Source organism: Hippocampus zosterae, chromosome 4, assembly GCF_025434085.1.
Source record: "Hippocampus zosterae strain Florida chromosome 4, ASM2543408v3, whole genome shotgun sequence".
Taxonomy (NCBI): Eukaryota; Metazoa; Chordata; class Actinopteri; order Syngnathiformes; family Syngnathidae; genus Hippocampus; species Hippocampus zosterae.
The window spans coordinates 16,624,200-16,644,135 of record NC_067454.1 but is presented as its reverse complement, the minus strand read 5'-3'; the positions used below and the strand labels follow the sequence as shown (position 1 = coordinate 16,644,135).

General features: G+C 43.9%; 2 protein-coding genes across 5 annotated transcripts in view; both read right to left on the bottom strand.

Annotated features, from left to right (window-relative positions):
• Positions 1-206: 206 nt before the first annotated feature.
• sbf2 (SET binding factor 2) overlaps positions 207-19,936 on the bottom strand; it is a 91,720-nt gene continuing 71,990 nt past the window's right edge. For 2 of the 4 annotated variants that reach the window (XM_052063578.1, XM_052063580.1), the window contains 21 exons: positions 19,407-19,602; positions 19,126-19,253; positions 17,570-17,745; positions 17,258-17,391; positions 16,956-17,157; positions 16,240-16,436; positions 15,914-16,054; positions 15,000-15,083; positions 13,779-13,853; positions 11,446-11,624; positions 10,194-10,370; positions 9,901-10,002; positions 7,568-7,753; positions 5,881-6,007; positions 5,538-5,665; positions 3,443-3,667; positions 3,266-3,367; positions 2,460-2,650; positions 1,570-1,657; positions 1,366-1,497; positions 207-1,176 (listed from right to left, as the gene is read on the bottom strand). In XM_052063578.1, coding sequence (XP_051919538.1) covers positions 1,078-1,176; positions 1,366-1,497; positions 1,570-1,657; positions 2,460-2,650; positions 3,266-3,367; positions 3,443-3,667; positions 5,538-5,665; positions 5,881-6,007; positions 7,568-7,753; positions 9,901-10,002; positions 10,194-10,370; positions 11,446-11,624; positions 13,779-13,853; positions 15,000-15,083; positions 15,914-16,054; positions 16,240-16,436; positions 16,956-17,157; positions 17,258-17,391; positions 17,570-17,745; positions 19,126-19,253; positions 19,407-19,602 — 3,069 coding nt within the window. In that variant the 3' untranslated portion in view covers positions 207-1,077. The remainder of the gene's footprint in view (positions 1,177-1,365; positions 1,498-1,569; positions 1,658-2,459; positions 2,651-3,265; positions 3,368-3,442; positions 3,668-5,537; positions 5,666-5,880; positions 6,008-7,567; positions 7,754-9,900; positions 10,003-10,193; positions 10,371-11,445; positions 11,625-13,778; positions 13,854-14,999; positions 15,084-15,913; positions 16,055-16,239; positions 16,437-16,955; positions 17,158-17,257; positions 17,392-17,569; positions 17,746-19,125; positions 19,254-19,406; positions 19,603-19,936) is intronic. The other 2 variants (XM_052063579.1, XM_052063581.1) reach the window with 1 other exon arrangement.
• Positions 17,166-19,936, bottom strand: part of lyve1a (lymphatic vessel endothelial hyaluronic receptor 1a) — a 105,605-nt gene continuing 102,834 nt past the window's right edge. Inside the window, exon 5 of the mRNA XM_052063677.1 lies at positions 17,166-17,195. Coding sequence (XP_051919637.1) covers positions 17,191-17,195 — 5 coding nt within the window. The 3' untranslated portion in view covers positions 17,166-17,190. The remainder of the gene's footprint in view (positions 17,196-19,936) is intronic.

Genomic DNA, 19,936 nt, shown 5'->3' with positions numbered 1-19,936 from the left:
AGGTTCTCTCTGTGTGAACTCACAGAACTCACCAACAACAAAGCACTCAAACATGGCCACGCCTACGCACCATCTGAAAGGAAAATAGCCAGCTAACTCACTGCAAGTGACAATTGTCCCAGAAAACCACTGATGGGAATGAAGCCGCTTATGTTGTTCTATCGTAGAAGGCTGACTCACGTACACGCACCAGTAAGAGCACAATCTGCATTTCAATTGTTTATTTCCCCTCAAAAAACACAATTAGTGTTGGCACAACACTGTAAAAGGATGCAGTAACAAAGCTGCTGATATCTTTGAATTGCTTCATTTTACTTTGATGCAACAGTAAAACACTTATTTGTTTTGTTAAAAGGCCTAAAAAGACAAAAAAAAGTCTTCCTTTTGACAAAGAAGGCCACTCAGGTATTTGCGACAGTAACATTCAAGAAACAATTATTAGTGACATCAGGAAGGTAAGAAAACGTTTGCTTTACAAAATCAAAAAGTGAAAAAAATATTTACACAAACGAGGACAAGGAAATTTTTCTTTAAAAAAAAATAATTTACAATCCACGAAACAACATTGTTAGGCCTAATGGACATTTCACACACACAAAACAAAATTAAATAAAACAAGGTCAGGTAACTTTTGAATTGGCTGTGCAAATTGTTGTTTTCGCTTCCATCTTTAATTGAACATGGAACCTAGCTTGGAGGGACTGCTCACTTGTAGTGTGAATTGAAAAGCTAACAAAATGGCTTCCGCCTCACTTCAGGAGTGCATACGGTTCCTAAGTGCAACAAATTGCCTTGTCGTGTTGTGCATTAAACACGAAGCAGCAGTAACTTCTCCTGGTAGTAAAATACAACTTCTTCTCTGTTACAAAATGGCGCACAGCTGGGACGACCAACGAGCCTTATTGCTTTGAAGTGGTCCTACCTCCTTTTCCACAGAGAGCTGTGATGGCAGCTGTGGTCCCTAAAAAAGAAAATGTCAGAAAGGGGGGGGATGATGAGCTGTCTCTGATGTCCCCGTCCAGCCCACCCGGCGCGGCGCAGCGCGGATAACCTCGCTCGACCTCCCGGCGGCGCGCTTCAGGCGTCAGAGATGCAGTTCTGGATTTTGTCCATCCACAGCTGAGCACTGGCTGCGTCTGACGCACAGAAGTTATACACTCTTTTGCTGGTCTTCAACTACGGAAAAAAAAATACAACAACAAAAAAAACAGACTCAATAGATCAAGCACCCGATTATTAAATGAGATGAATAGAAAGAAGAAGCAGATTTTGGATGAAACAAATACAACTGAACGCATCCGGTGGCCCATACTTTGCCGCTGATGATTTCGGGGTCAAATGAGAAAACGAATGTCGTGAACTCACGTCAAAGAAAGCCTTTTCACTGATGTGTTTGGGTGCGCCGGTGGTGGGCGTGGCGATGAGCACCGACTCCACCTCTGCCAGCTCGATGTGACCTCGACAATTGGTGTCCTCGCCGGTGTCGTAGTACCTCATCTGCAAAGACAAACGAGCCGGGTCAGAAAGGCTGAGCGCTCTCTGGCGCCCCCTAGCGGGAAGTTGCCTCACCTGGTGCTTGGTAATGTCCAGCACGAACCACCGAGGCTTCCAACCTTTGAGCAGGGCTCCTCGTTTGTACAGGACACCCTCGTACGACCTGCCAGTATGGAGAGCCATTTTCTTTATATTCAGCTTTACTAGGTCTTACTACAATCAAAGTGGTGCATCTTTTTTTTTCCCTAAGTCGAAACACAGAGTTCTCAAAAATAACCGTTTTTCAATTCCCATCCCTAGTGTGTAGTAGTACAAGTAGATGGTTGTTGTCGACTAGTGCACAGTTTTGCCGCACGTATAACGTGGAGTTGACCTATTAGACGATATCCTGTAGATCTACCTTAGGCTCAGTGTACTACTGAGTTTTTTGTCCTCACTAGCAGGATGGCTTTCCATAAGTGGTGGATGTTGTTAGCATGATGTAGCGCACACTAACAAATAGTGACTCCACACAGCATTGTGCACATTGCAGTCTTGCCGTTTTAAGAAGGGGGGCCAGCTGCGGGTTTCTCGAACAGTTTCACACATGTGCTTTGGGGATTTATATCCGTACTTCAGCGTTCGAAGAAAGCCATTCTAACAGTCACGGATGTGCCAATGCAAGTTGATCAATCTGGAATGATCATGTATCAATACTTGGCATCGCTGAGGAAGGGTGAGAAGCGCTCGTGTACGATTGCAAGCCTCCAACACTATATTGGAAATCCATCTGTGGAAGTTGACTTGGGGAACTATAGTATTCCTAAGTGTGACTGGGGGGAAAATTATACACAGATGAGGGCCAAGATAATGTACTTGAACCTCTTGCCCGCCACCATATCACACAACATTCTCCAGCTGTGAGTCAGGATCAGGCCTGCCGTAAGTAAATCAACTGTTAACCCCCAACCGGGCTACCGTCCCACCTGTTCTCCTCGCTCTTGGGGGTGAACTGGTTGTAAAGTGTGGCGGCGCGCCGGTTGATCCCATTGGATGTGGCCGTGCTGCGGTCCTCCACCAGGCTGCTGTCTGGCAGGTGCAGCATAGAGCGCCGCTGCAGTGCCTGCAGGCTGGACGTGGGAATGAGGCCGGAAATGGACAGAGACTGCTTGCAGAGCTGCAAAACACAAAAATGCGGTCAAGACGACAGATCATTATGTGGTGGAGAAGGAAAAGTGAGGGGTTTTTTTCTTCGAAAGACGCAGGTGGTGAACCCACACCCAGGGTCTGACACATACACACAAAACAAAAAATGCATTCACTATGTTTCTTTTGCAATTGGGACCAAGTTAGTTTAGCTCCTAGCATTCACTTAATGGTGACCCGACCTGCAGGAAAAGTAGTGCAGTTGTGTGACTGTTCGATGTGGATGTACCATTTCATGTAAGCTTGGAGCGGGATAGAAAAATTGTGGTTGCTAGCAGCTCTGTGCTCAGATATGTTTGAAGCCACTTTCATATTGAGGGTGATAATAATCACGTAACCAGCAGGAACCCTTTCATGCACCCTGTAACCTGACAACATAATAAGCTGCCCACTGCAGTAACGGCTGTCCCTGAAAGGGTTAAAAAAAACAATCTGAACGGTAGAAGTGTAAGTTTCCTGGTATGCTATTTTTTTTGTCTTTTTCTTTTTTAATTGGTTTTAAGTAATTGAGTCAGTGGGAATCATATCCCTGCGATCCGGTGACATGTGCGCTAAACTACGGCTGGCTAGAAGGACTGACATTTACTTCTTGCTTGAGGTCTTCCTGGATACTAATGAGGACTCTGTCCAGAACGATTTGCCATCTCTCGGGGGTCTGGTTCATCTCTCCCTCCAGCTTCTCAATGTCCTGCAGTACACAAAAACAACGGATTATTTTTTAAAATGGCAGAAGAGAAACCGGTCTGAGGTTTGAAAGTCTTACAGCGAGCAGCTTGGTGATGGCATCGGGCTGAGCACGGGTCACGCTGCTGTAGCAAGGCCACACGATTCTCCTCTTGCTGCTGGAGATGGTCTGGGGCTCCTCAGAGCTGTCTGGCCTCGCCGCCATCAGTCGCCAGTCGTAACACGGTCCCGTCGACAGCGTCTCGTCGGTAAAGAAGTCCCACGTCTTCAGGTTGGGGATGGCAACCGATGGTTTGAGGATGGTCTATGACAACAGAACCGTTTTGAAACGTTGTACAATTCAAGACCATTGTTGTGGTAAATGAGCAACTGGAAAGTGATTGAGAATGAGATATAGTCTCTATATCGTGGCTAACGGCAAGACTTTGTCATCTAAACAGTTCCTCCGCATAAAAGCAACCACACGAGGTAGCTTGGTCATCGAATATGGATGCCCCCCATGTACAGTATTTCGGGCATGGTTTTAAGTTATTAAGTTTTGTTTCTGTCTTCGCTTAAGCAGGGGTGCCTTGGCATACGCGCGACAAAAGAGAGACTGAAGTCTTGAGATGCAAGCACTGTATGTTGGCACAGCAAATTACAATGAACATCCATTTGGCAAATTGTGAACAAATCATCCCCCCAAAAATAAATAAATAAGAGCCCCAAGTCGTTTATTGCCACAGACAGTGGGGGTTTACTGTCAAACTAAACACAAAACAAAGAAAATTACATCCTGTGAATTTAAAATATCAACTGCCTAATGAAAGGCTAGTGTCATGCTAATGCTAATGAACATCCATGTTGGAGGATGTTAAGCCTTGACTGTCAGAAAAGGATGCAACATGAATGACTCAACAAACGCATGTATGCGAGAAAGACATTATAACAGTACTCATATACTCTTCATCCTCTGTGTAGATTACCAAAATTTGTATCCTACTGATGAGCTCAGAGAGGGCTTGAGGTGTTTCAAAATTCCACTCAAGTGCTAAGCAGGCCATACCCTGCTGTAATACGATTGGCTGCGGCAAAGAGGCGAGACCTGACCAAAACTCAAGATGGATTTATAACACCTCATTGAAAAGTACCGTATTTTCACGACTATAAGGCGCCATTAAAAGTCTTAAATTTTCTCCAAAATAGACAGGACGCCTTATAATGCGGAGCGTCTAGTGTATGAGCCGAGTTCCAAAGCATGACTGAGAACGCTTCTGGCCGACACTCTGTTTATAAAGAGAAAAGGCAAAGTGAGTGACAACAGGCATGCGGAGGTCCGCCAATGAGTGAAGGGTGGGTGTGTAAGAGGACGCTAAAGGCACGTCCCTAGCAGGTGCCAGTCGCCAGTGAGGTGAAGGGTGGGCGTGTAAGAGGACGCTAAAGGCACGACCCTAGCAGGTACAGTACCTGTCGCCAATGAGTGAAGGGTGAGCGTGTAAGAAGTGAAGAGAAAAACGTGAGTACAAAATGGCTAAATAAAGTACAACCGAACTCAGTTTTGCTTCCGTTGCCTTTTTAAAAACGTGTTTTTAGCGTGTGTGCATGCATGCCGTATGTTTAAGCTGGCGTATGTTTTACCATGCCTGGCTGCGCCCAATAATACAGTGCGCAGAATGGTCGTGAAAATACGGTATATTGGAGCTGTCTGCATGTCTGTCTTACACTGCCCTCAGGTGGCCGAGGTGTGAGCAGCATTTTTAATTGATGCAATCTGACATATTCCTCAAGTCTTTGTACTGGTAATTCTACTGAATGGAATCATTACTGTCTGGTTTTAGTATGCACAATATTACAAAGTGCTATTTTTCATTATTAAACATTTTTTGTTTTGTTTTTTGGGGGTAAGGCTGGAACGTTTTAAAGGTATTGTCATTCATTTCGGTGGGAAACGATCATTTGAGTTACGAATGCGGTCACAAAATAAAGCGAACTTGTACCTCAAGCCACCACTGCATTATAGATGTATTTATTCTTGTGAAGAGAGGCATAAAAGTAAGAATTTCATTGCATGGTTTTGTAACATTTGCCTTTTTTTGCAATTGGATGAAGTGGGGGAAAATGGACGGTGGATCATCTCATACCATGTCAGGATGAAAAAGCACTGCAACAAAGTGCACCCCGAGAGAGAAACTCACTTCGCTCTCTGATGCGTTGTACAGATAGTTGAAGAAGATTGGACTCCGCCGATGGATCCTATTGATGCACTCCCAGATGCAGATGCCTTTCCTCGCCTGCTTATCACCCTTATCGTCAAATAACAGGCCTGTCAGACAATAAGAGAAGACACAACAAGAATTATTGCTTCCATAAATTGCTTTCTTTGTGTTGAAAAGATGGAATTGCAAAGGGATTTCTCATCTGCCCAGGGAGCATGAATGAGAATGACGTGAGATGATAACAGCGGCAACAAAGGGTCCAATAAAAATAAATATTTATTAAAAAAACAATCTGCTGGTTTGGATGCAAAAGAAGACCCACCGTGTTCCAAGCGCTCGTAGTCAGAGTCCAACAGGAAGTTCTTGAAGCGGTTGGAGATATGATGATAGGCCAGGAACTTCAGATAGTACTGATTGAACTCAAACTCCACAGGATGCTGCATCAAAATCTGACAGGTTACACACAAAAACACAAACTCAGTTAATGCTGGGTTGGAAATAACCACAAGTATAGCAAGTACCAATTGTCTTTAAACAAGCAGTGGCGGTCCCCCACTTGAATGGTACCCCACCGTCACAAACCCCCATGTTGTTGCCCATCTGAGAAACGCTGCCCAGTGCAACCTCACGTGTGGCACATGCCAGAACCCGCCGCTGTCTGAAAGCTGTGTGACATTTTCTGACTTTATTTTGCATGTCTATGTCCATCAGTAAGTTGTTTAAAGTAATTCAGGTACCGAGTCAATTCAAAGTTACTTGTAACTACGATGTGCATCAGATCCTTGACATACTCCCGATCTCCTCAGTGATTGGCAAAATAGTGGATGATTGACTTCCCGTTTCATTCCCAACAGTGGGAATATACAATACAATACAATACATGCTGATTATGAACCAGAAATGCCAGAAAAAGGCGTACTGTATGAAGTTGCTCCATAAAATTGCGCACATTTGAGCCACTCGATGGATTTTTGTACTAAAAAAATTATCCCTCACGTTATATTTACACTCTTCTGGCAGTTTATGCGCTCCAGCTTTTTTGTTCATTTTTCCCCACTGTTGTGACCGAAGCAGGAAGGTAACTGGAAACCAATTTGCCGATAATTGATGAGATCGTACGTCACGGAGTTGGTACACGTAATCGATTACTTTTACTGAATAATTTGCCCAACACTGGTGAGACCGGAAAAAGGAAGCTCCAATATGACAGCTGAACCACATCCTAGAGGCATTACGCCCCACCAGGGCCGGAATGACTTAATTTTGAACAGGAAAGAAGTGAGGTTGGTCTTTTGGGGGGCAAATGATGTCATCACTGCATGATCTGAAGCTAGACAATCATAGTCAAGTGCCAGTCTTCCCACCCAATAGTGTGAAGTGGCCATTGAACATTTGAGGCCACCTGGGTCTGCTGGCAAAAACAACAGCTGTTTTGGACATGAGGCACTTCTATTTTCAGCTCTTATCTGAAATCCCGTTGTTTAGAACGCTCCAGAGACACTCTCCCACTCCTGTAATTTGCCAAAACGACCCTTTCAAAAGACAAATGCAGAAACTATGCGTTGATGTCAGTGGGTGTGCACATTAATACACAATATTGTCTAAAGTAAGCATTTTAGCGTGAACCTCACGTGTTTGCACTTCATTCTTAAAGCCGCCTCCAAAAGCCCCACACGCACACATGAGCCTTCCTCTCAATCCCCCAAACGGTACTTTTTCACGTGTTGCTCCAATTGCGAAGAGTGGCTGAAACACGCGAGCACAGACAGTTCTATGCCGATCACAGGGTTCACGCAACATCTGGGCCACAGCCTTTGCTGGTGCGAGACGCCGTTGAAATCACGCTTGGGAATTGCAAGCGCAAAACGAAAGCAAATGCATGGCTTTGCGCTTGTTGCTTTTTTCGCCCACACGTCTATTCTGTCTTTGCGAATGTGATGAGCTCATGTAGAAGATATGATTCATTTAGAAAGAGGGGTGGACGCACATTTGCTAGTATAAATACTCACCTGGTGAACACAGTCCAAGAATTGCAGAAAGATTGGTGTAAAGCCACTGCCCTGACTGCTGGGACTCAGGTTGCTGCGTTGGCTAAACTTGTGGCCGAAGGAGAGCCACTCTTTCTCCAGCAGCACGTGAAAGCCCTCCAGAGTGCGGTAGAAAGGGTCGCTCAGCAGCTGCACTAAAGACACCACCTGTACAGATGACACCCCAAAAAAAAAATAAAGGTTGAAAGATGAGAAGATGAGATGAATATTGAAATGTGAGTTTCCCTGAATATTGCAGTGTCCTCATGAGAATCAGTTGTTAAAACACAGCCTCGCTGTAAAAATGTCAAACCGAGTTTTGTTTCACAACATTTGAAGGCTTGGTGTATTTAATGCTGTAGACAGAGAGTGTACTGTGTATACCGTGTGGAATTAAAAAGTCATCAATAGTGGATTCTTTAATACTGACATGAGATGCAAGCCAGGAAATCACATTTTTTCATGAATGATCTCTGCCTTTTAGATTGTGATGAAGACTGACAGTTTGACACTTTTGGAATGGGATTTCTTGTCAATAGACAGCATTTCGTAATCATTTTAGAGGGAAAAAAATAGCAGTTAAATATTTTACGACTGAAAGGGAAGAGGTGGCTTGCTAAAAGACCAGTCACAAAGCAGCGCCGAGCATATGTGTTATACATGGGATACATGCACCCCCCGCCTCCTCATTGAAGCGGATCCCAATGTCAAACCGATCATCTGTTATCAATAACACTTATATAACAAAGGCTAGTTCAATTCAGGCTCACGCCACTTGCCCACACATGCAATATGTTTGGCGGGCCTTCCTGCCCATGTCACCTCTGACGCTTTAATGAGCCCTGACAGAGATGGTATGAGAGGAGTCCCGGGGTGGGGGGGTTCATGGCCTGCCGGCGGGCTTTACTCTAGCGTCCAACACTGAATGATAGAGAAAGCCGCTGGCGCCCTGGCACAGATACGAGGCACTTAAATTACAGGCAGACCACAGAGACAAAAATGAGGACTTGGGGGGGATAGCAGAAAAGAAAGTTGTGTATCCTGTCTGCTGGGTGTCTATGGCCCATGGAGAGAGAAGCCAGAGCATATGGACGCCATTTGGCCACGTGGGCCTGACCAGGACCTTTGCGAGATGAAGCCGGTGTCCCGTAGAGTGAGAATGTCTCAGGACCAACATGAGCCTGGTATGAGGCACCCTCAAAGTGTGCTTTTTAGACAGCAGTCCGGGTCTTTAGACACCCCGTAAACACTTCTGATGACCGCGCGCTTGCAACACCAACATGGAAAACATGAGCAATGAGCATGACGAAACGTGGACACAGAAAGGACCTTGACAAGTGTTTACATGCCTTGGAAACACAATCAGAAACCATTCGGGTTGAATTCCGCACAATTTGGTGACATCAGCCTTTAAGAACCTCAACCCTTCTCAAAATCCGTCTTTGCACGATGAGTTCAACGGTGACACAATCGGCTGGAAGATGAGCTGAGAAAACATTTTTGTGATTCTTACAGGGGCTGCGCCGAAGTGGGGTCAGAGCCTCCATACCTTGTAATATTTTGACTCACGGGGGGGTGTGAGGGACTTTTTGGACTGTGTTTGGGAATGAGATACTCAAGAGAAAGCAAACCATGGCAGGAAAAACAAAAGGCAACCTCAATGAGATCTAACGCTTTTGACACAGCCAGCTTGCTTTCACGTCAGGCTTAACCCATCTTATGAGAAAGGCGGTCATGAAAAAGGAGAAGCGGCCATCCAGTGTCAGAACGTGTTTGAATGCGGACTCAACAAGAGTCCCATTGCCTCGTTTCAACCTTTGCAGATTACCACAACCTGGATGATTGCGAAATCACACAGCCATAACGGGAACCCACATTTTCATCATGTATGTGACTTTCATAAAGGCTACACCATCATTGAAGGCTATTTTAAATCATTGCTTCGCCGAGTGGAGTCAGCAGACTGAGCCCTGTGGTGAGCATGTCCACAGCCATAGCCTAAGGTCCCGAGTCTCAACTCTCAGCTCAACCCTTTCTCTGTTCATGAATGTGTGGGTGTACGCCAGCTATTCTGTTTTACTGGCACAATCCAAAAACATGCAAGTTGGGTTCATTGAAGATTCTAAACTTCCCTCAGGCGTGAATGTGATGTTTGTATTTGTATGACTGCTTTAAAGCTTTCTGGGAAAGACAAAATGTCTGTTTCGGTTTCTCAAGGTGCCAACTTTCCAATTTCTTCAGAAATCTTATGCATCTGTCTTCTTTTATACTTTTTTTAAAGGAAAAAAAAGGCCCTACTTGTGCAACATTCTCACTTGTGTGGTGATGTCCCAGCCGTCCTCCAGACTGAGCAGAACAGATGAGCCGCTGTCCAGGAGCTCCACCAAAAAGAGAGCCAGCTGCAGGATCTTGTGAAGCTGTGACAAATGGGCATATGGACAATTTATCTCAGCAGTTAATCCCTTATAAATGTTGCTTTGTTACTTCTTGTCTACTTTTTGACCATGAAGAATACATATCCGAAAAAGGAACAAACTCTACAGAGGGACAGAGCGATGACCGACATGACGGACATTGCACAAAAAGCTTGATGAAAAAAAATCGTCACCTGCAGGATCCATTCGGAGTCTTCCAAAGCTTTGAGGAAAGAGTCTTCGGAGTCAGAGGAATTGGCACTGGGAGCGCAAGCCCTCAGCAGCTTTTTAAAGGAGCTCTTCACTTGCCGCATGTCTGCGAAGTCCACCGGTACCAGTTCACAGTTCAGAGAGGTGTCCACTCTGAGGCCCTGCACAAAGTAACACACAGCACGGGTCTTTCCATGTAATATAACGCTGTGCTTTCACCAGGACAAATCTGAATCCAAACCAATTTTTCATCACCTTTATGTTGAATGAAGGAAAACATTTTAGTTTAGGAAAACCTCATAGTATCCCCACCAAAATATAAAAGGACTGATAGTGCTGATTTATTTATTATTGTGTGTAAATGCCAAAAAGCAATCTTAATGACTTAATACAATTTGTGTAAAGTGCTAATGCAGTTATTGTATATGCTGGGCAGTCCGCCCGTACCGATGGAAGCTCTTTTAATCCGTTACTGACGGCTGACAGAAACATGCGCAGCCTGTCTCATGTGTGTACACTGGGGTTGCTTCGAGTGGACTGCAAATATGCATATATGGAATGCTTTGCGGTTCCAGTACAGGAGGTGGCGGTATGCAGACGAAAAAGGAGGACAAAGAGACAAGAGAAAGCAAAAGCTTGCATTTGGTGAGCGACTTGGATTGGATTCTGCGGAATGGGATCCTGGTTGAAGTAAGCCATTTTAAACTTGAAAACTGTTTAACATTTTGACGTTTTAGAAGTTACAATAGCGACAGGCAGCCGCCAGCACGCTCCTGCTCTATATGATGTAGCTACACTGATAGATAGTGCACTTCATTTCCCATTTTAATCATATTGAATATTTCATCTGTTGGACAGTGACCTTTTTTTTTTTTTGGACCGACAGACTGGTGAAATGTACTGATTTCCTAAAATTGTGTAATTTAGCAATAACGGAAGACTTGGTTAAAATAACTGATGGCATGATGGACTGACAATTAGAGTCACTGTACACCGCTGGCAAATATAGATTAATTTAAACAAAAAACATTTTTTAAAGCAAATACGTTTTCTGACCTCTTCTTGCTACGACACACCCGATGACCTTTCTCTGCCGCACAGCGATAGTGAATTACAGTTCGATGTAACTGCTCGAAATGTTATCAATTTTGTGTCAAAACAAAGCGTTTGGAACTTCTTCGTACAACTTTTGGCAAAAGTTGCCCAGTGCATTTCCATAGCCAACTCCATTCTTACCTTCAAATGTGACTTTTCACCAAACACATAGAAGGCAGCTTGCTGTTTGAGTAGCTGGGCCTGTAGGCTGTTACTCCCTGCAGGTGGCGCCAAATCTTTCCCTGCGAGTCTGGCGCCCACGCTTACTGTGGATGGGTGCTGGCTCAGTCTGCTGCTGGAGCGCAGGCTGGCCCACATGCCTGTAAAAACATCGAGACACAAACAAAAATCACAACACACGTACACACACTCACGTGCTCATTCACAATGCCCCAGATGTACACATGCTGTCAAACAAACTAAGACTGAGTGATGAACACATGCAGAAGGAGTTTACAGGCAGCAAACAGGATAACGTAAACACCTTCATTCTTTACATGCACAAGCAAAGATGTTTGCACCTTGAATCGGTCAATGAGATGTTGGATGCAGGAGGTAATGGATTTTTTTTTTTTGCGTGTCAGCAAATCCACAAGCAGCTCCTTGGAAAAACTAGCATGCATCGAAAACATCATCAACTACTAACGGGAAGGAAATTTCACAGTAATCCCTGGAAACAATTTTTTAAAAGTTTTTTTGTTTTTTCTGTCTGCTGCCATAAACTGTGCTAAGGGATACACAAAGACAAAGGTATTGGGTCACAAAGTATTGGGTCACAGAGCCATCACACTGAGCCATCACCCTGAGCAGGGTAAGTGTCTGTCTAGTTATTTCAGCTGAACATTTTGATATTGTATGAGGTGGCCGAACTCAGTTATTAAGTTATTTTTAGTTAACTTAAGTTATTTTATGGACTTGAGGTCATGATTCTACAGTTCTCCCAAACCCAATCTCTGAAATCTGGAAGTAATGGAATTGTCCAAATTGTTTCGGTCTGATTGGGAATTCAGGTTAAGATCGAGAGGTACAGTTGCAGTCAAAAGGTTGCATACAACTGACTGGTTAGCACATCCGCCTCACAGGACAGAGGTTGAGGGTTTGAATCTGGCCTCAGTCCATGCTGTGTGGAGTTTGCATGTTCTCAGCGTGCCTGTATGGATTTTTCTCCGGGTACTCCGGTTTCCTCCCACATTCCAAAAACATGCGTGGCAGGCTATTTGAATACTCAAAATTGTCCCTGGGTGTGATTGTGAGCACGAATGGTTGTTTGTCTCTGTGTGCCCTAAAATTTGCTGGCAACCAGTTTAGGGTGTAGCTCGCCTGCTATCCAAAGAGAGGGTTAGGCTACAGCACATCTGCGACCCTTGTGAGGATCAGTGGTTTGGATGATTGATGGATAGATGGATTAAAAGTCATGTCAACACTTAATGTTGACCTATTTTTGTAATGATTTTGTAAATTATTGAAAACGTAATAATCTACACACTGTCCCTTGAAATGCACTGGCAAATCTCTTTGTTTGGTTCAGTCTGACAGTAAACTTCAACTGGAATAGCAAATAAACAGCCTGGAGCCAGTTCTATTTATTTATTTATTTTAAAGAATTATTCACGATCTGCCAAACTTGTGCTTGTTGAGTTCACTGCCACTCAGCAACGCTCATATCTCAAATTTTGCTTGCAAGTAAAAGCAAAATCACGAATCCTACCAGTGAGTCATACAGCGGAAACTTCGTAAGGTGACTTCTATCTCAAGGCCGCAGTGTATTGTATGTCCTAATACCTTTGCCCATAGAGTGTGACTATGTCAGCTAAGTGAACACATTTTCCTGGTTTAACATCAAAACTGATTACTTCACGATATCTTCACCATTATGACCCGAGAGTGCTAAAAACAACTCCGCCAACCTCTGACTCCAGCTAAAATGAAACATCTCAAGCTGACATTTCAAAAACGACCCCAGACAGTTTGAAGTAATGAATGATGGTAGAAATCCTACAACCAATTGGTGTTTATTGTCTTGCTGCTTCGCTGGGACTAGAATGAATTATTCCTTTTGAATTTCATGGAGATTTTTATCTGGGCTGTCTTCGCTGAACTACGTGCACGGTCAGAGGTGCCTCATTTCATTTGATTCATGATGGTCTGCCAGGATAAACTGCTTCCTTCCCTCCGCAGTCAGTACTTGGCTTCCAACTGACCACAGCGGGCCTTGCTGAGCCAACATATTAGCCGTGGAATAGGCCAGATCAGAGCGGCCACTTGGGTTTGGGAAAAACCGCAGCTCCCAGAGGTGCACTTATTTCACTCCAGTGATGATTAGTCATTAGTGGCTCAGCGGCACTTTGGGGAATGGCGATATGCCTGGTGTCTGGTTAGTTTTTGAGAGGACAGCTGAGGTGTTAGAATGAAACTCAGCTTTGGAAAAGAAAGTGGGTGAGGACGGGCAGGAGGGGGGAGCAGTTGCACTCTACCTTGGTTGTGGATTCTCTCCTGATTGGTAGGTTTGGGGTTTGAGTGAGTGAATAGTTTATCTCTGTACTCAAGCACTGCATGGCGGTTGTGTAGAGGAGGTCAAGATGAACATGAAAAATAATGTCAGTGTCATAAAAACATTTAATCTAGACATGGCGCACACGGTCATGCATGTTCGTAATGAAGTTAGAGCTCAAGGTCAACGATTGCACGGCCCATTTAAAAACCTTTATATTTTGAAAATGAGTCATATGGGTTGCATGCACGACATTCACGGTTATGTATCGTAGTGAGATAGTGTATTTAATGGTTCACTCCATAAACACACACACCACACTGGTATGAAAATGGTTGATTTGCAGGTTTCTGGAAGATAAGACTCTCAGTGTTTTTTGTTTGTTTGTTTGTTTTTTAATCAACAGAAATATTTCAAAAAATTTGAAAACAAGCTGCAATGCAATCTCAAAAATGCATTCTTGCTCCATTTATTCCAGCACTCCCATGACAGGATTGAAGGCTCATAAAAACGCTCTGGAATGTGGCTACATTTTTTGGAAAGGTCATCCAGGCAATTTACAAAGAACTAATGTGGGAGCGTGGCGATTAATTGGAGGTGGATTACGTGTCCCAACCCACTGCAGTGATTAAGGTTATGGCCACCTTTGGAGCAGTCAGTTTGGATTTGAAAAAGAACGTGCTGGGAGAATGAAGCAACATAATCACCGATTTCATAAGTTTGCCAGATGAATGAAACTAGTTAGGTTTTGACATTTTCTTGGCATTGTCACTCTTCTTCTCGGGGCAAACACAGTGTGAGCATTTTTGAGCACTAACTGTATTGATAAACAACCTTGAGTAATCTGTCCCAAAATGAAGATTTAGCCTAAAAGCCTTTTCAGCTTTGACCTTAATTTAATGACTAATTCCTGATATATACACCACACATAAGCACAATGTCTTTAGGTCAAGACCAAACATTCAGTGCTAATGGACTCCACTGAAGGCTTCACATTCTTGTGTGATTACATTTACAGTAATATTTATCTGACAACAGGTTAACACAAGTCATGGTCAGTCGACTAATTTAGTTGTTTTATTTTTAGTTATTGCTCACTTCACAATATGCACGTTATCATGCAGTATGATTTAAAGTTTGTGTCTGGAGATACAACAAAACTGCATCCGTTGCCTTTTAATTTAGAGCATCGTGTAACACTCACCTCCTCTGGTAAAGCTATTTGAAAATGGGATGTCTAAATGGACGGGAGCCATCTTTGGTATTCTGGATGTTCTCCTTTCGCTCCCTGAGGGGAAAAAACATTCACACATGATGCAAGAGGGGAAAAAGAAACACAACCAAGAATGGTTATTTACCCTGAAGCAAAAGAACAAGACAAAATGTCAAATCCATTATTTACTCTTTTTGTCAACAAGTAAAAAAAAAAGAAGAGCGTAACATGTTTGGGCAGAGACAGCGTCTAATATTTGTTGGTATATGTGCAGCGGTAAGCACACTTTACATTGCAAAACAATACAGAGTGTTTGCTTGTTTGTGAGAGCAAAATGCATCCTGAAATGTTTGAGAGGAGGATACACAAGTCTGAGGAGATGGATGGGCAGGGTGGTGACCCGTGCTTCTTGCATAACCTTTTATTGTACAAGTTTCCTTCCAAATGGTACCAAATATCAACTACAGTGCCTTATTGTCTCTCTCTCTCACACGCACGCACGCACACACACACGCACACGCACACCAAATAGGTATAAAATAAGAAATGACTGGGGAAAACACATTTTCAGATTGATTGCAAAGCATAACACACTTTGAGTGAACCAAAAATAACACTAAAAAGTGCAAGCAAGCAGTTTCTCCAAAATGCAATTGGCCTCTTTTGAGTCCCCCACCCCTCCAGTGAGTTGTCACTTGACAAATTCAGGTCAGGTGGAAGTACCAACCAGACTTGTCAAAGCACAATGATTGATTTGCTGGCCAATAACTTCAAGTCACTGGGAATCTATGATGAAGTTAAGAACAAAAATAAACACAGCTTCTCATCTCTAGATGTTCCCAGAGGAAGCTGACAATAACAGGCATTAAAAACAAACCAGAATGTGAACGTAACCATCCACATACCTGGTGAGAGGCCTATGATCGAGCGGTTAGAGAGGGTGTTATGGCCATTCATCTTGAAGTAAATGGGTATGGAGTCAAAGATGGCTTGCAGGTACTTCTCTTGTTCTAGGCTACTGGATGACTCGGAGGACGATGCAGGTGCTAAATCAAAACACAGCATGCTTTTTCAACCAAAAATGCTTTTGAATGGTTCAGACTCATTTGAAATAGTGAAAACGGTCTACAGGTTGAGAGAAAAGTATCAAACAAACCAGGTTGGATTCATTTGATACAAACAGAGGCCCAGAAAAAGTAGAGTAAATTCTTGCAAAGACATTAACAATCACCTGTTGAAGAGGGGTTCTGTGACTTGAACAATCCCACAACACTTTTGCCATGGAAGCCTCCTGAGCGCAGCAGCACAGCTTTGGTGCGAGCATGTTTCCAACACACAACAGGCAGACGATTGTGTCGGTAGCATCGTGCCACTTTGTGTAAACTGCTGTCTTGTATGGCCTGGGGAACCACCAGCAGACCCGGATAACTGAAGCAGACACAAAAAAAATATTGATCTTGGGAAAATGACATAGAAAGTGTATGTGTTGAATGAGGTGAATGACTTCTGAGTTTTTGTAACTAAAGTTGAGTCAAGTCAATGGTTAAGTCATTAAATGTTAAATAGGTGTCCGTGTAACCACTTTCCTTGTGCCTTCAAAATCACGCTTTTGCTATTCCCGAGTGCAGTCACCACTTCCCTCGACTCTCTCGATCACATTCAAATAGATCATCCAATCGTATTCAGCTTGCAGATTGCCGGAATTCATGTAACACAACTGCAGTGTCGCTGCTCGGGACGGCACAATGACGAATGTATTGTAAAGACAATCTTACGTGGCTTTTTGCTAGGGTCTGATAGTCTGTGAGATGATGATGGTGTCTGAATGTGATATATGATTGGATGAGTGAGTCACTGGGTGGGCAAGTCAACTCGTCAGTTCGACTATTATGCGTCACAAGTTCAATGTGCGTCACAGGATTCTCCACTTCCTGAGATTTGGCATACCTGCGACAAAGAGAATAAAGCCTATTCACAGCCGTGATCCGAAACTGGTCGCCCGACTTGGAGCGAGATGAGCTGGCCGTGATCGTACCAAAGCCCATCCGCTGGTAGTCACGGAAACAAGACTGCTCCACCAGCTGCTCCATGGTGGACTTCTCGGAGGATCTCAAAGTGCTGCAAGGTGGTGGCTCCCCATCATCTGATACTGTAGCACACATGCAGAGGTGAAGTTTGACACTTAACCTACAATTAAGTTGGGCTTCAATCACGAGAACTTGATAGATGCATCCCCCACGCCCTCTCACTTGATATGTCATCATCTTCGTGCCAGGTCATTCTGCTGCCTCTGTCATTCCTTTTCAGTGAGGTCACGCTACCACGGCCCATTGTGATCTTGCTGGCTCTTTTAGCTCCTTTGACAATAGTCTTGGATAGTGTTCTGAAGCGATGGCAGAGCAGAGAACAACTCAACTTGCATTTCCCCCCACCACATGAAGATTGTCCATCACTTCCAGCCAAGTTAAAATGGTACCAGACTTTTAGGTCTGATTACCTCCAGAGATGGAAATTCAGTTTAGTAAAATATTGTTCATAATCAAGCAAGATCAACTACGAACCTAAAGCCAGTGTTCCTCTCTTTTTGCTTTGGAAGGATAAGCTGAGGTTGAGTTTGCCCTGCGGCAAATGCAAAGGAGCTGAAGATGGACTGTGGGTAGCGGATTCGCTGTATGTGCTTCCTGAACATCTCCACCATTTCAGAGTTCACCTCTTCGTCGAAAGCCACCTTTATCAACTGTAAAAAAAAAAATAATAATCAAGATGTACATTACTATCTGAATATACAGTGGTGCCTGCAGAACAAAGTTGAATTACATCTGAGACAACAGAACTCAAAGCATATCTCTGTGGAAAATGCTTTGGGGCTGTCAAGCTGCGACTGTCAAACAGCGCCCTTTTGATAGAGATTCCCGTCCATCAAAATTCAGTGCTGGTACATGCGTGCTGCCGAGAAGCCACAACCATCAAGCACAGATTCTTCTCCTTGAACGAATGTCATGTCCAAAGCGCTGAAAACAGTCCACAACGGGTCCACACAAAGAACAACAAACACCATATTACAAAACAAAAGTCAAAAACGGGCGGCCCTGTAGTCCAGTGGTTAGCACGTCGGCTTCACAGTGCAGAGGTACCGGGTTCGATTCCAGCTCCGGCCTCCCTGTGTGGAGTTTGCATGTTCTCCCTGGGCCTGCGTGGGTTTTCTCCGGGTGCTCCGGTTTCCTCCCACATTCCAAAAATATGCATGGCAGGCTGATTGAACACTCTAAATTGTCCCTAGGTGTGAGTGTGAGTGCGAATGGTTGTTCGTCTCTGTGTGCCCTGCGATTGGCTGGCAACCGATTCAGGGTGTCCCCTGCCTACTGCCCGGAGACAACTGGGGTAGGCTCCAGCACCCCCCCGCGACCCTAGTGAGGATCAAGCGGTTAGGAAGATGAATGAATGAAAAAAAGTCAAAAACAAGAAAGAGCATAGCTCTTGCAGACGGCTGCCAACTACGGCGCCATCTTGAAACCAAGAAGACTCAAAGGTAGGAGTGTTGTCAAACGTGCGATGTCTGCAGAAACAAATTGAAGAGGAGTAGTACTTCTCCGACTACTTCAAGTGTTCTCAGTAAGATGCTGTGATAATTATTTTTTGTACAGGATAAAGGAAATATGAATACTGTTATACAGAGGAGTACTGCTATTTCTACATGTGTTGCACCAGTATTATGTTCAAATTTCTGTTGCTTCTCAAACTGAATATTGATGCTAGCCATTAGCATGTCAATGTTTTGTTTTGTTTTTTTGACTGGAATTTCCTAAAGCCACGGGGTTGTTTTAAATGCACATAACATTCTCAGTTTTTTTTGTTTTGTTTGACAGTAAACCTAAATTGTGAGTGGGATAAAATAGCTTGAAGCAACTTTTATGAAGAAATGTTCACTATGTGGCAAAAAGCTGCTTATTGTGAAGTGAGTAGAATTGAGTTCACTGCGACCAAACAGCATCATATCTAAGGTTTGCAAGTGCACGTCAAAATGGAAGAAAAAAAAGAAGCCAAAATGATGGCTTGGTGCCCTGGGTCACCTGTATCTCAAGGCAGCACTGTATGAAGAAACCTGCCATCTAATCACCTGACAGGATGCAGAGCGTAGCTGGAGACCCTCCTGCATGTTCTGCTGCAGTAGGTTCTGGATGCTGATCTTTTTCTCCTTAGTCAAGGTGGACACTGGGAAGGCTCTGATCACCGCCTGCTCCCCCACTGCACACGTGGACAATGACACATGCAGAAGTATGGCCAGTCCAACAGGGATCAAATACAATGGCATAAACTCGAATTGGTTGGTAGCACATGACTGCATCAGTGTTTCTTATCGTTATCTTCGATACCTCCATTGGCGCAAAGTGAACTTACCCAGGGGGTCATGGGGGATGCCTTTGAAGATGATGCGGTACGTGGTGAGGAAGAGTGCTCCCTCTGCTGGCAGGATGTGTGGGCCCCCCAGCATCCCCCCAGTGGCTTCTTCCCTGCCATCAGGATCCAGAAGCACCCTCAATCCCTCGGTCACAAATTCCTCCCCAGGAAGCAGTGCTGGACGTAGAATTTTAGGCTGATGGGAGGACATGTTGAAAGTTAAATGCCAGAAACAACCCAAAATAGGTAATTTTTCATTTTGAATTCTTGGAAGTCCAAATCTAAAAGCGTATCAGTATGAGAGCTTTAAATATTTTCAATTACAATGTCAAATCGCCACGCTATGATTGACATTCAAACTCCACATGCATGACACTTTCAAAAACAGGCACGCATGAAACTTAATTTTCAAACAATAATTTTAAGCGGCTCGGAAGATGAATGAATGAATGAATAATTCCCACTGTTGGTTAATACCACAATGAATTACAATTCAGCTTTTTTTGAGAAAATTAATTCATTGAAATCAG